Source organism: Astyanax mexicanus, chromosome 5 (genome assembly GCF_023375975.1).
Source record: "Astyanax mexicanus isolate ESR-SI-001 chromosome 5, AstMex3_surface, whole genome shotgun sequence".
Classification (NCBI taxonomy): Eukaryota; Metazoa; Chordata; class Actinopteri; order Characiformes; family Acestrorhamphidae; genus Astyanax; species Astyanax mexicanus.
The window spans coordinates 25,977,943-25,993,687 of NC_064412.1; the positions used below are offsets into that span (position 1 = coordinate 25,977,943).

A 15,745-nucleotide genomic window follows, 5' to 3' on the forward strand; every position below is an offset into this window, starting at 1 on the left:
CTCCGATACATGTGAAGTCAGCCACCGCTTCTTTTCGAGCTGCTGCCGATGCAGCATTGCCGAGCAGCCAGCGCGCTTGGAGGAAAGCACAGCGGCTCGGCTCTGGTACATCAGCTCACAGACGCCCTGTGCTGCAGACATCACCGTAGGAGTGATGTGGGGAAAGAGCGCCATCTACCCACCCAGAGGGAGCAGGGCCAAAATATACATATATAAATATAATTTACATACAATCACTAATTTAATTATGACAACAGTATTCACCACAATCATTAATACAACAACTGATCAGCAATAGTAATATCATAATCACTTCAACTCGATCACACAACACGATCGCAATCACTACTTCAACATTACTCATAATCACTACTACAATTACAGCAATAGCCAGTCACCACTGCCATCACGATCACTATAACAGTCACAGTGACCCATCTTACACCCTGCACAAGGTGCACTTCGACGCTCGTTGCTATATTACTCAACACCAACATCATATATGTATACAGTATTTATGCCTTGCGTACCTGTTTAGGTCGAGGAGGAGTAAAAAGGACAGGTGGCTTGCTTTTGCTGTTTTGCAGCTTTAGCTGCACAGCTGTGGGTACAAGAGAGAAGCATGTAGCGCATGCGTAAAAGAAAAAAGACGCATGAATCCTGATTTGATGTTCACATTCATGTTGCATGTTCATGGATCAGATACATATCAGATTTGGGACCACATATGGCAGTGGCTCAGATCTGATTAGAGAAAATTCTATTGATTTGGCACATTCTTTCAGCCATGAAAAAATCTGATTTCAGTCACTTCTGCCTGGTAATGTGAAAGTAGCCTAAGAGCTCAGAATACAAACAAACCAAAAACATTTATTTTCCCCTAAATTACCTGCTCGCACACCTTCACAGTGTGAACGTGCAGGCCATTTTTTTTCCTGAGGAAGCACTGCGCCATTAAAATACAAATCTGCCAAAACCAGGGAATAGTAAGTAACATGCTAATTGTTTTATTTCACATTAAGCCCAAAGCACACCCATGATTAATTAAGAACGTTAGTACATGCTTTTTGTGCATTTGGAGCCATGCAAGGCATATTTTCTCACATCACACTGACACACTGACATGCCCTAAATCAAGCTGCACAGTGCTCAGTTGAGGGCTTGCCTATAGAACACTAACAGTGACAGTTTAATTCAAGAGTAGATTTAAATATATAATTAGCATCATGCATGGAGCTGGTAGATGACGTATGTTTTTAAGCTGAGTGAGTGAGCAGTTAGTAAGAGGATGTGGGAAAGGGGAGGTAAGGTAAGGTCAGGTGAGGTGTCTGTATGGAATAAGTGCGGAAGTCTGTAAGAGTATTTGAGTGAAATTCAGTCTGCTCTGTTTCCCAGCACATAATTAATGAAGAGGAGTTTATTAAAGCCGGAGCTGGACACTGCTTTAACACTCTGGGAACGCTGCAGAGCTGGAACAGCGTGTGCTGCTGACCGATAGCTTTACCATCTTGTAGATCAGCTTACACCCAGCTATTTCTGCTGCAGCTGTAATGATCTGGATGAGAGCAGAATTTTAGAGCCAGCACAGGTCCCTCTGTATCTCAAACACAGACAGGGGTCGGTCAAACAGTTAAGAGAAGTTGGATTAAAAGTTTTGCCACAAAATCTCTACCTACAGTGAGCTAACTAATATAGAGAGCTAATGTAGCCAGCTAGCTAAAACAACAAAGCTTATACCTGTTGTATAGCTCTGGTGCTAACTGCATGTTTACAACTCTGACCTTATGTGTAAACACCTCAACTTAGGCTGAAGCTGGAGATGAAATGGCTCTAGAATTGAATTCTCACATTTTCCTCTTATTATTTATCTACAAACACAAACACTATTATTAAAATTTTATGGCGGACCAATTAGTGCTTGGGGCACCAAAATGGCTAGGGCTGGCCCTGGCTGCATATCATGTGATCTGGGTAGTTTGAGCTATACCAACATTTAATTAAAATAACTTTTTGTAATGTATTTTATGTTGTTATAGCAGTTTAACAATAACTGTGAGTCCTTAATCTAAGTCAAATGCAAGTGCAGTGTTTTTCCCCCATGGATCTAAAACTCTCAAACTGGACAAATGATTAGGTTCAGCAGGTTGGGTCAATACACAGCCAATGTGTGGGGCAAGCAGCCTGTGTTTACTGTTAACTATTACAAGATGTTTTCCTTTTTTTTTTGGCAAATGTATTATGTTTATCAGTATTAAATTTCCCCAGATAATTTTATGGCGTGTTCTGTTGGAATGTTTTTAATATTAATTGTCTTTTAGCCCTTTTAAAATAAATTCTCCCCAGTTTAAATGGCCAATTAACCAACCCACTTATTACGACTCCCCCTATCACTAGTGATGCCCCAACACCAGGAGGGTGAAGACTAACACATGCCTCCTCTGACACATGTGAAGTCAGACACCGCCTCTTTTCAAACTGCTGCTGATGCTTTGGACATTGCCTTGGACATCACTTTTAAAGTGATGTGGGGAAAGAGCACCATCTACCCACCCAGAGAGAGTAAGGCTCTCTCAGGGCTCCAGTAGCTGATGGCAAACTACATGAACAGGATTTGAACCAGCGATCTTCTGATCAGAGTGGCAGAGCTTAGCCCACTGTATCACTCGGAGCATAAGCATCTTAGACCAAAACAAAAGCTTCCTATTCAGTCACGCCACACTTCTCTCATTTTCATTCTAAACAGAGTGTTGCAAAGCCCATGGAGAAGGTAGACTATGAGATTAGAGTTTTCAGCTCCTCATGACTCCCCTGACTTCCTACGTTCCTTTACCTGACTTCTGTGCCGGGCCACTTATCCTGTTCTAACATGAGTCTGGCTATTCACATCTGGCTATTCACATCACCACAGAGGGTGTGTGACTTGATATTTGCTCAGAACTGTTGTTGTTGCTTGCTGTTTCAATGTTTGAAATATTTTTATTTCACCTTTAAAATAAATAATACACTCTGTAAGAGAAACACATGAACATCCACAAACAACCCATCAGGAGAAAGAGGTAAGCTGCTGTTCTGTCTTAATAAACATGTTCATTTCTGTTGGTCTGTGGAAAAACAGAGTTTTAGGTGCTTCAAAACAATAGCTGTAGACACTACATGGTTACTTGATGGTTACACAACATGAATGATGGTTTGTCTTGCTCCTGGTCTCCCTTCACAGTTACAGAGTATAATTCACTCATGGACAGCTAGACATACACATTTGTTGACAAGCTGAGAGATACAGAAGCAGCATCTGAAGTAAAAAAGTGTATGAAGTTAGTCGATAGAGTAATATTACAAGATTTGACAAAACTTTGACTCAGCATACTCAGCATAATGCAGTCCGGACAAGAGGTCTTGCGCAGCTCCACCAGATTTGGATAGTTTACTAGCAGCATTCCGAGCGGGAATCACAGAAAAAGCCATTTTCCCTATTCTACGGCTTTGTTTATGTGATGTTGTCTGAAGAACAGGAACATTCCTACAGTTCCAGTGACAGATCCACTATTGAAAGTGTGTGTTTGTATGTGTGAGTGTTTGAGGGGAAGTTTTAGCTGTTCTGATATAAAGCTTCTGATAGTGAGGTCTCTTAACAGCTGGATACATTCCTGTCTGATCCCTCTGCTCATATCCAATCAGAGGGCTGAGCAGAAGATCAGAGAGAGTGAGACTCCACCCCTTCCTCCACCCTTAGTGTGTCCTTGCTTTAGGAATGGAACTGCTGGGGGGAAACGACCTGTCAGTGTGTGTCCAGTTCCCCCCACTGCTTTACAGGAACCTCTGAACATCTGGAATCTGCAGAAAAAGTCCCAGATTGCGAGTGGAACTGGAAGAAGAGAACATCTCTGGTTTGTCACTGACGGGTTCAGGCTGATGAAAGTGAAGCCATGCAGGAAAACAACAAAACAACAGCTGCTGCACTATTGAAAATAAAGAATTATATACCATCCAATATGTAATCTCTCTTATTCTCTGCCGTGTTAAAAGGTTTTTTACTGTCAAACAGTTGTGTGCTGTGCATGCCAGTATGGTTAGTCTGATGTCACTGATTGGTTAAAGTGACAAAGTGGTTTTGTATGTTGTTTTCTTGCAGTGGAGATTCTAGAGTCTGTTGGGGCCCTAGGCAAAAAATATAGGGGTCACCTTCAACCACTGTTCATCTTAAATTTATTGTACCACAGTTACATGCTGTCATTAAAGATTTGCACATTGACACTGCCGTAATTTAATGTTTGTCAGCCCTCACAGTCCTCCCACTGGCCTAGGGCTTCAAGCAGTTGCCCCTGTTCTCATGAACAGCACAGATGAAATGAAAATGCATTAATTCTAAACACTATGCAACTATTTCTAAACTATAAGCTAATTAGCATCATTAGCTGCTATCAGATGTTAGCTACTGGAAAAGAGTTTGAGCAAGGCTTAGTATAAACAGTAGCAGTTAGAGAGCTGGCATGTATTAATATGGAAGCTGTGAAGCTCTTTCTGAAAACATCAAAGAAACTTTGACCCACAAAGGCTAAATCTCTGCAAGATCTCTGAAAGTATCTATGGTACCTTGCACCAGGAAGTTAGCACCCTGTAAGATTTTGTGAAAGTGAGGCATCCATGAGCATCAGTAAGCCTTGGGTGCCCATGACCTTGTAGCTGGCTTAACATTTGTCCACTTTTGGAGCACCTTTGTTAGATACTGACCACTGTATACTGGATGCCTGCCATGTTTTAGATGGAGAAATAATATGTAAATAATAAGATATTAAAATATGTGATTATAAAGAATGTTGAAAACAGCAGTATGTGTTTTTGGTGGAGCTGAATAGACGATGAATGTATAGAAATTGTAATGAGAATGGAGGTGCGTCTGACTCCTTGTGTAGAGATGGGTAATGATTAACAGCCAGGGCAGCAGGACTCGGTCTGTCTCCGTCAGCACTCCAGTTTGTAATTCCTTCCTCTCTTCATGGGAAACTGCAGACAGGAGCTGCTCTGTTTGAGGGGAAGTGTGAGATCTGTTTGCTCACTTTTAGCTTTAAAAGCAAAACTGAACTGTTTCCAAAAAAACTGATGTTAAACACTGCGGTGCTCAGTGGGGACTTTGAAGACTACACTCTACTACACTCACTCCCACTCGCTGACATTACTGTCACTGCTGCTTACTTCCACTAATTGCCATTTCTTTTCATACTCTGCACATGGGGTCTGGATGGGACTTATGAGAGATAGATGGTTGTGAATGTGTATTGTAATGATGAGACACTTAGGGAAGCCCAGCTGGGTCCCAGTAACAATACATTAACTAAGCCACTCAGAGCTCAGGCCCATCTAGAACTTACCTAGACAACAATCCACTCATTTGAGCCCCACATGAAAATGTTGTCTGGGGTGTATGAAGTAGTGTTCAATGTCTGCACAACTTTGGAAATTGAATGTCCAATCCATCTAGTACCTACTTTCAGGCCTTACTCCAACTCCAGTAATTCACATTGCCTTATTCATAAGATAACAACACACAGATAATACAGGTGTGGGCATTCTTAAACCATTCCAAATATATCTTTGGCTAACATATACTGATAACGTGAGCAATAAAACTAAACTCTTAAAGTAACAGGTTGCTAATTACTCTCGTCATGTTTGGCTGTTTTTGTTGAGACTGCATTGCTCATAGTGAGGCAGGGGGTCTTTGATAAATTAGCAGCAGTGGGCTGACTCAGGCTAGCGTGCATTAGCGTGCTGACTGAGCTATCGGGGGAGCACACACTAAGCCCTGGTCTGACAGGTTTCGGTGCCAGAGCGAGTGTTTGGAAAGAAAGTGAGAAACCTCTGTTTATTGACCTGGGCAGCAAGAAGCCTCTGCCAATATTAAATCAAAGTTAGGGAGTGCATAATCTAAGGAAAATAGGATTTCAAACACTGTCATTGGTTTGTTCTGGAAGAACATGTCAGTTCCCCGCTCCTACTCTCACCTCAGCACCCTGATTCAATCAGCGCCAGGTTCTTACACATTTAAAACGCTGCATCGTTTGAAGGTCATTTTGAGGGTGAGTGACGCCTGCAGGCTTTCACACGTCTGAGGCTAATAAGGTCAAACCACCCTAAACACATTAAGAGGAAAATTTTATTTGGATGGATTTTACTGTTTATAACACTTATCCAACACAGGCCAACACCAAACAGCTTTCCTTAGCCGTGATTGATATATTAATCTAGTATAAGCCATCAAGGTATCAGAAACTTCAACTTGCCTTGTGATTTCTGTGGTCAATTATAATGGTCTTATTCAGAAAGTTTTAACTGTTTACTGCAGTAACTACATCTATTCTTTTGGGAGGACTTTACACTAGATATTGGAATATTGCTCTGAGGAGGATTTGATTGCATACAGCCTAGAGAATGATAGAATCGGTGCGTTCAAGTATTAGTTGTGGATGATTAGTTCTGCCTCTCTAACTCATTCCAAAATTGCATCACCACAGTCCAATGCTAAGGGGCTTTAGACCCCTCTAGCCTACGCTTGGTATTGGACATGATGACCTTTACGATAACCAAGACTTAATGACTGAATGAAGGCGTAATGGTAATTGAAAATTCAATAAAAGGTCTTTAATAATAATATTTTTTCTTGGCTGTTGGGTTTTGGGTCGATGTCCAGCCGCTGTGGGTAAAAGCTAAGCGCTTGGCGTCTGGGAAGATTTTCCACTCCTTTAGAGACGAGCCCACCGTCCTGTTTTATTCGATAATGTGTTCTCATGAGTGCTGCCATCTGGAGCGTCTGAGCCTGCATTCATCCAGTTCTCGCACTGACCGCAGCGGTCCGGCCAGGCAGGCTGTGAGCGGGTTACCAAAGAGCCGATGTGTTTTTTTAAAAAGCTTCTGTTCTGCTCCTTCTTTCCAGCCACTCTGCTGCTTAAGTCATCCAGTCTGAACTCACATGGACTTACCGGTTTACTGTCTGTCCCTCTGGACATCGCCATGTTTTACACAATCAGAAGCCTGAAAATCCAGCAGCGGAATTTTTTCATTATAATTAAGTAAATAAAACGCCTGTTCATCCTCCTTCAGTTCAGATTATGAGAAGAGTTGATGGTGGGGTAGGGTGTGTCTCGTTTTGCCTTGTTTTTGTCATTTGTTTTTAAATGTTCAAATGTTCAAATGTAAATTTGATTAAATGTGTAACTAATGATGTTATATTAGTTCAGTGTTCATAACAGCTGTAACAATTTACTAAATTTAGAATCTATCTCAAGAAATAAAATGTGTAAAATGTGTGTATGCTAATATTTGTGCCTGTCTCTTTGTGCCTTTCTGTTTCTGTGTGCTGCCTGATTGTCTGTTTGTGTCTGTCTGTCTAGCTATCTCTCTGCCTGTCAACCAGTGAGAGTTGCTGCTTGTATTTAAGGTTAAAAAGCAAGCTGGGTGGTAAGGGTGTGGGATGTGTAGGAGTTTAGAAGTGGGGCTGGAGAAGTGGGGCTGGGAATGGGGTTATAAGCCAGGCATGGCCAGTGGTTCCTGATTTACCTCAAGGAAGGAACATCGCTCAATGTGCGCCAGGCATTATAAATCAACTCAGGTGCACATTTTTCCTGCTGGCACTGGGAATGCTGCTGGTATTTATTCTGGAATAGTGTTGAAACATTCCACAACTAGATTTACAACTTTATCGATCAAAACATCTCACTTTTTAAGTTCTGTAACTCTAAGCAGAAGAAAGCCATAAATATGTGGACATACATAACAGAACACTACTGCTAGATCCACCTCTGAATAACACAAACCCTCCCCTCAGTGTTCCCTCTGAAGCCCCGCCCCAAACAAATTCTTTAATTACTTATTAGCTACATTATTCTCGTACATCTATTACAAATTTTTCAGGGTTTAGCTTGTAATGTAGCTAAGTGATAGCTACATCTGCCTCATAACACCAGTGCTAATTGTTGGGGTATAATCTTTCATTGCTCATCAGGTATATTAGCCTTGTAGCGCCAATGATAATTGGTGATGTATAATGCAGTATTACATTTACCTCTGATGTTGGAGCTCGGATTTATGTAACACTCGAGTTAATTAGCACTGTCCCAGGTCAGCACTGCTAGCAATTCCAGTTCACAAAAACACATTAAACAGTATTTTGCGCATCCAACATCATGGAAACATGTCCATAGATAGAGGTTGGATCAGATAGAGGTTGGATAGCAATGTGTTTAAAGTGATTTAATGAGATACAAACAAATAAAAGTGCTTAAGAATTGTATAATACTACATCTTTTACTACTGCTGATGTACAGTGCAGCCATCTTGGATTCTGAACTCAGGGCTGGTGAGGCTCTCCAGACAAGGAAAATCAGACCTAGAGAAGCCAGTTTATAGTTTATAGTTTATAGAAAATGTTTATAATACTTGGAACTAGGAGATACCGACATCCGAGCTCAAATGAGACACAGCATCAGATTCCATTACTCATTAGCTACATTACCCTCGTAGCTCCAGTGCTAATTGATAGGGTATATAAGCTTCTATTACTCGTTAGGTACATTAGCCTTATAGCTCTGGTGCTAAATCTTGGACTATAATCTTCCATTACTCGTTAGCTACATTAGCTTAAAAGTTCCACTGCTAATTAACAGGGTACATATAAACTTCCATTACTCGTTAGCTAGCCTCATAGCTCCAGTGTTGATTAATAGGGTATATAAGCTTTCATTACTTGTTAGCTACATTAGCCTCATAGCTCCATTGCTAATTGTTGGAGTATAAGCTTCTATTGCCAGTTAGTTTCATTAGCATTGTAGCTCAAATGATAATTGTTAAAATACAAGCTTCCATTGCTTGTTGGCTACATTAGAATCATAACTCAGGTGTAATCCTGTAGACTTACTGCTCAACTGACTGATTATAATTGATTAGGGGAGAATAATGGCTCCAAAACCTCACTGGGGTCTCAGCAGGTCAGCATGGGAGGAGCTTATCTAAAATATCTGAACAGTGGGAGGAGCAAACGTGGTCTGTGGGAGGAGTTATTTAGTGTGTGGGCGTGGTTAAGAGCTGTACAGAGAGTACTGCAGTGATAGCAGCAGAGTGGATCTAAGTCTGTTTATGGATTTACTATCCAATACTCTTTTTCTCTCGTTGTCTCTCTCCTCCCTTCTTTCTCCAGTCAGACTGTAACAGGATCTGGATCAGTGTGGCTGGGCTCAGGGTGTAGAACTGGGTCTGGGTCTGAGGGTTCTCAGGACTGTTGTTCAGGATTCCAATCTCCAGCATGGTAAGATCTCAGTTCAGCTTAACTACACTCTTATACTGACAGAAGCTGTGAGATTTATTTTGCTAAAAAAAAAAAAAAAAAAAATATATATATATATATATATATATATATATATATATACACACACATATATATATGAATCAGCCAGTTGTTCTTTATTATATCAAAATGTTGTGATAAATGGACCAATAAAAATGATGAAAAAATGATTTTAAATAAAATCTTGATATACTGAGTTCTTTTAAAAGATAAAGTTTTTCCTTTTGCTGGAAAGTCCCAAGATTTTTGTGCAAAAGCAACAAAAAATATATAATCTTACTTAAGTGTTACACCTCTTAAAGAGGCATGTTATTAATATTCTGAGTGTAAATAAGTAAATCAATGAACTGAATAAAACAGTAAAGAAATGTACATATGACATTTTTCTGCACATTTTACACTATATTGTACTAGTAATTTGTGTTGCATTGACACACATCAATTATTCACAGTCTGAGCAATAAAGCACAGACTTTAATATATGTATATATTTTGTGCGTGTGTGTGTGTATATATATATTTATATATATAGCATAAGTATATCACATTTTACAGTTTTACCTTATTACTGTGAAACACCACAGAAAAAGCAATAAAATGTTAGATGTGGGTAATGAGAAACAGATGTGAGTTTTGGGGTAAAACACAGAGATCTACTGATCTAAGAATATTTATGCTGATCATCTGTATGATATACTATATGATGTACTGTGATGTATGTAGGTATAGACAGAGACTATACTATTCTCCATGTAATATTAAATCATCCTGTAACATTCACTAAATATTTGTATGCCCTTACATCTGCCATTTTGTGGAAGTAAAATCAATACCAGAGCACCCTTACCTAGAAAAATGGCTTGGTTATGAAGCTTTGGCGAAGAGGACACATTTGGTGCCAACATCTTACATGTCAGACTTACTAGCACTTCACTGAAGCTTAATAATCAGGCCTCTCTTTCACAAATTGACAGAGCACACATATGGACATGGGTGGATGGAAATTTAGCATGTTCAACTATAGACCCAGGTTTTTTTTTGGAAGGTGGTAGATATAAATCATCTCTCTTTTTTTTGCTGTGTTTCAAAAGCTACAAATCTATGTTCTAAATAGCTCTTAATATTGTTGAATAATTTGATATGAATGACCAAAAAATCTAATATGCAAGTTGATGACACAAAGTCCTGAAAGGAGGTGTGGTTTTGTTGAAATAAGAGTCTGTAATTTTGTATTACTGGTGTAGTGTTCATTACTGTGTTCCCCCTGCTATCTAGAATAGAACCCCCTGATCACACAACGCCTTCAGCACTGGGAGGTCGAAGGCTAGCATGGTCTACCTCTTTTCAAACTGCCGCTAACATCACCACTGGAGTTCAACATGCTAAAAGGGCAATGCAAACTGCTAATTCTGTTATGACAGATAGCACAGATGCACTTCTTCCACTTGTTTTACGTAGATAAAAAATTGGAGACGGTTTAAGTCAAATGTTTGTCAGCAGAATAAGCCTAGCATCTACTGTTGTAAACTAAAGAAGCACACATCAGAACCTATACATCTTGGCTGATCAACTGAATCTAGAGTCTGTGATCAATAATATTCATTGATTTTTTTACTGAAATGCTCCTTTATGATGGATCGATTTGTGTGTTTACCTGCAGCTGCTCTGCTCAGCCACACGAGCCCCGGACCCCCAAGAGAAATGGAGTTAACCTCACTTAAACAAACTGCAAACTCATCTGGCATGCTGCCAGTCCTTCTTTTCTCCAAACTAAGCGAACTGGAGAGTCATGTAACGCTACCATTGCTCGGCGGTAATGAGAATGCTAGTTCGGACAGACCGGCACTGAGTGGGCCGATAGTGGCTGTGGTCTCCATGACCTTGGGCATCCTCTCCAACATTGTGGCCCTGCTGATCCTTGTGAACTCTTATGCACACCTGCGGCGTCGTTCCAAAGCTGCCTTCCTGTTCTTCGCCACTTCATTGGTGGCCACGGACTTTGTTGGTCATGTAATACCTGGTGCCATTGTCCTGAAGTTGTATCTGTCCAGAAGTGTGCCTGTGACACATTACACTCAGCCAGATGCTCTGTGCCAGTTTCTGGGTGGCAGTATGGTGTTCTTTGGCCTGTGCCCTCTATTCCTGGGCAGTGCAATGGCAGCTGAAAGGTGCCTGGGGATCACCAGACCATTGCTTCATGCCTCACTGGTCAGCACAACACGGACTAAACTCTCCCTGTCCATCATCTGGCTGGCAGCACTAAGTGTGTCGCTGTTGCCCTGCTTCCGGCTGGGCTCCTATAGCTACCAGCACCCAGGCACCTGGTGCTTCATCAAGGTCCTGGAGGACACAGGTAAGGTGGATGTGGCGTTCGTGCTGCTGTTCTCTGGTCTGGGTTTGGGATCCCTGGCCTTGGCGTTGGTCTGTAACACAGTCAGCGGACTTGCTCTGCTGTATGGAAGGATGCGGACACAACGGTGTAGCAGACAGATGGCCAAATCTCACGACATTGAGATGGTGGTGCAGCTGGTGGGCATCATGGTCACATCCTGCATCTGTTGGAGTCCCCTGCTGGTGAGTTGAAAAACTAAAAGTGTTTAATACCCAATAGGGGGAATGTTATTATAATTATTATAATTATAATTTAGAAAAATAATAATATTATTAATAAAATATAGTACACTCAGGTGTTCTCATATTTGTTGAGATTTTTGAATTGGACATTTTGATTAGTGTTTTTTTCTGCTGGTAAATTTTCAGACGCTCCTCTAGTTCATGTGAGAAGCAACCAAGAGATGCTTGTAAATAAAGAGTTTTTTAGAGATATGATATGATTAATAAGATGAAACAAACAGACAGTATAAAAAGAAATAGTGTAACATATTAAAGGTAAATGTTTCAGTTATTGTACTTAACAGATAAATTCATTAAGATATTAAATATAAATGACAATTTTCCTATTTGTCCTATTTCTTTCAAAAAGGGTGAAAAAAGTTGGTTTATCTGCTTTTGTACATATATTTAATCATCTCATCAACTTGAATAAGTGGGTGTGATGTTTTCTGAAAATGTCTCACTTTCATATGCTTTTGATATGCGTTCAATGTTATGACATGCTGCAGATAAAACATCACATCCCCTTGTGTCTTTCAGATATTTGGCCTTATGTCTGTTATGCGCTCTTTTGAGGGCTCTGTTGGGGATGACCTTGCTACCTACAGGACGCTGATGATAACAGGGGTTCGAATGGCCTCCTGGAATCAAATCCTGGACCCATGGGTTTATATTCTTCTCCGACGGGCAGTCCTCCGCAAAATCTACCTCATTACCAAGCGGCAGGTGAACCTGAGTACTCTCCGCCGCTGGGAGGCCAGCTCCATCCACAGCACTGAGAAAAAAAACTGTCAGTAACAGGGTCTGACATGGATGCTCTCTGTTTAAAAAAAAACAACACCATCATTAACGAGAGCCATCATTTTCCAAGAAAAAAAGTGTCAGTAATTATGTCTGATACTCTCCTAGAGATACACTATTGGTGACCACAGGAAGGCATTTTTTCATCTCAGATATAGTTGTCCGATTTTTCTTTATTTTTAGCACTGAAGCAATAAAGCTGATGCAGCCAGCAAGTAATTGAAGTTCATGTGATAATCTGAAGATCCTATTTCCAATTTGTGACATTAGAAGAACAAGCATGTCACTTTAAAATGCATTTTTGTCAGAGAACATGAGAAATGGCACATTTAAAGTTCAATCTCACCTTCTTCTTGGCGAAAACATGCAAGCAGTCAATTTGGTAATTACAGATTAAAATAATGTGCACAGACCATTAACAGCCGCTGCACTGTTAAACTGTTAAATAAAGAATTATATACCAACTAAACTTATGTCTTCCTCCACACCATGTTAAAAGGTTAATATAAACCCAGATTGATACTGTGGTTTTACCATAGTAAATTATGAATTCATGTCAGTACAGCATTACACCACACCAGTTAGCACACTAAGGACTGTGCTAATGACTTACCCTCAACAACTTGTTAGCTGCATTAGCTGTATGACTCCAGTGTAAAGTTCACTTAAACTGTGGAAACTGGGTTTACTGACAAGAAACCAATACATATGTGTTTACCAGCTGTAAATATGAACAGCAGAAATGTAGCAATAAAGTGTAGCTGTACAGTTAGCCTCTCATAATACTCAGCTAATCATAGCTTGCTGTTTTATACTGACCTAATCGGCGGATCGGCTTTTTTATAAATAATATTGATCCCTATAATAGACACTGAAGACATGAGCGACATAAATCAGACAACCGAACGAGAACCAAAGTGATAAGCATTGTCTTTTAACCTGTGTGTTAAATTTGTTTTACTGTACAGTGTGAATAATAAGTGCTGCAGGTTTAGCACGCTGGGCAGAACAAAGTCTGACTGAACACAAAATAAAATGGAGCCCCACATTCCCATTTTAGTTGGAAAAACTAAAGGTTGGAATTAGCAGATCATTCTCAGAGTGTGTCAATTGTACCAGCACTTAAGAGAGTGAGCACTTAAGCCTGAGACCAGCATCTGGAAAAGAACTGAGCAGGTATTACCCTGTAGGTGTGTGTGTGTGTGTAGTGTTTTAGCTTGTGGGAATCCGATGTCACCATTGCATTAAAACGAATGAGCTCATGGAAAAATTATTTTGGAGAAATGTTCCTGCAGGTTTCACACCAAAAAAATTGTGTTTGTGTGTGTGTGTGTGTGTGTGTCACTGTGTGTGACTTAAACATGTTATGATGAATGGACCAATAGAAATGCTCCAAAATAAAGGAGAAGGGTTTTTCCTTTTCTAGGAGAACCGTTAGAGCACAAGGTTTTTGCATAGTAGTAACTATGTGGTATTATCATATTTTTCCTTTTTGAATTGGTACAGAGTTATGATCTTGGTATGAGGATTTACAGATTTTAGGTAATCTTTAAATAATTTATAAGCCTTAACAATGAGAGTCGAATATAGGGTAAGGAAACAGCAAGCCTGTTTTACAACAATAAGCAACAGCAAACTGGGAAAAATAATTCTGTTCACTCTAATTCCCTCCGCAGCAGTGAATATTCCACTCTATTAATTTGGGTGGTGTACTGCTTCACGACTGCACTGCACTTACCAGTTGTCCAGGGCAGCTCTGGACACTATTCCTGCTGGGGGAAGTGTATGTTTTCCTCTGTGTGTGTTAATGTACAGTGTTAAGTGTTATTTATAAGAATGCTATACTGAAGAATGCTCCATTGGGAATGGGGATATTTTCAGATATAATAAAGCACATAATCTCACTTCTCTGCTGTCTTCACTCTGTGTTCTACTAACAATAATAGCTGCTCTACACTTCTGTAGGTACCAACAAAACATTAAATACAAAACATCTGAAACTAAACCTACATATCGGGATATATCTCAACACTCACAAACAGGTCTCTATGTAACATTAAGAAAGGGGTATTTGTTGTAAAGTTCTTTAAGTGTTACACAATTACCCACATTATATTTACATTAGTTATGTTTATTGTTAACATTAATATTAGTTCATTTAAACACTACCTAATGATAATCTTTAAGGTTAGCATTAACATTAGTTATGTTTAATGTTAACAGGGATACTAACTTTAACGTGAGTTTAGTTAAATCTTAACTAGCTATTTAATTATACTGTTATTGATCAGGTGGTGTGGTGTTTGTTGTATTAACAGACACTTTGTACAAAGTTCTTTGCCTTTTTTTGTTAGTCTGATGTAGCAAAAAATCAATGTGATGTAATTTCTTATTAGCCAACTAGCTATTTTAGTGTAGTCATTCACATCCACTGCTCTTCATTTTCTGGTCAGGAACGAGTCCATATACCCTTTTTCATTAGCTTTAGCTCATCTCACGGGCAAACAGAGCTGGACGCTATTACTGTAATTTAATGTAAATCTAAATAATTTTGTAAGGTAGTACATTATCTGTACTTTAAATGTTGATTTTTTTCTCTTACTAGAAAATCTGTTGTTTTAATTATGGCTGCTGTTTTCTAATGATTGTTTTCTAAAGAAGAGCACTGTAGGAATATTAAAAAAATAACAAAAGTAAAAAACTATTTTACACACTATTAGAGTTCCACAGAAATAAAGATAATAGAGATCATAATCATGCATTATAATCAAAGGTATTAAACTTGTAGTTCATCACTCGACAATACACAATTATTTTAGATTTACTGAAACAGCAATATAATAGACTTATAATAGTACACTGATCATATAGAGGAGAAAACAGCACTTTACAGAAAATTACTTGAGCTTACTGCAGATACCACGCGTAAATATTTCAAAAACGGCAATACAGAATTACAGTACAGTCTAAATGTACTTGACAGACAATGACTGT

The 15,745-nt window shown here is 39.5% G+C and overlaps 1 protein-coding gene across 1 annotated transcript; it reads left to right on the forward strand.

The window, feature by feature from the left end:
• Window positions 1-6,775: 6,775 nt before the first annotated feature.
• Window positions 6,776-14,655, forward strand: ptger1a (prostaglandin E receptor 1a (subtype EP1)). The gene is made up of 4 exons (XM_022675175.2): window positions 6,776-6,865; window positions 9,205-9,298; window positions 10,998-11,911; window positions 12,491-14,655. Exons 1-4 carry the CDS (start codon window positions 6,776-6,778, stop codon window positions 12,746-12,748), a joined length of 1,356 nt encoding a protein of 451 aa, XP_022530896.2. The 3' UTR covers window positions 12,749-14,655.
• The last annotated feature ends 1,090 nt before the right edge of the window (window positions 14,656-15,745 follow it).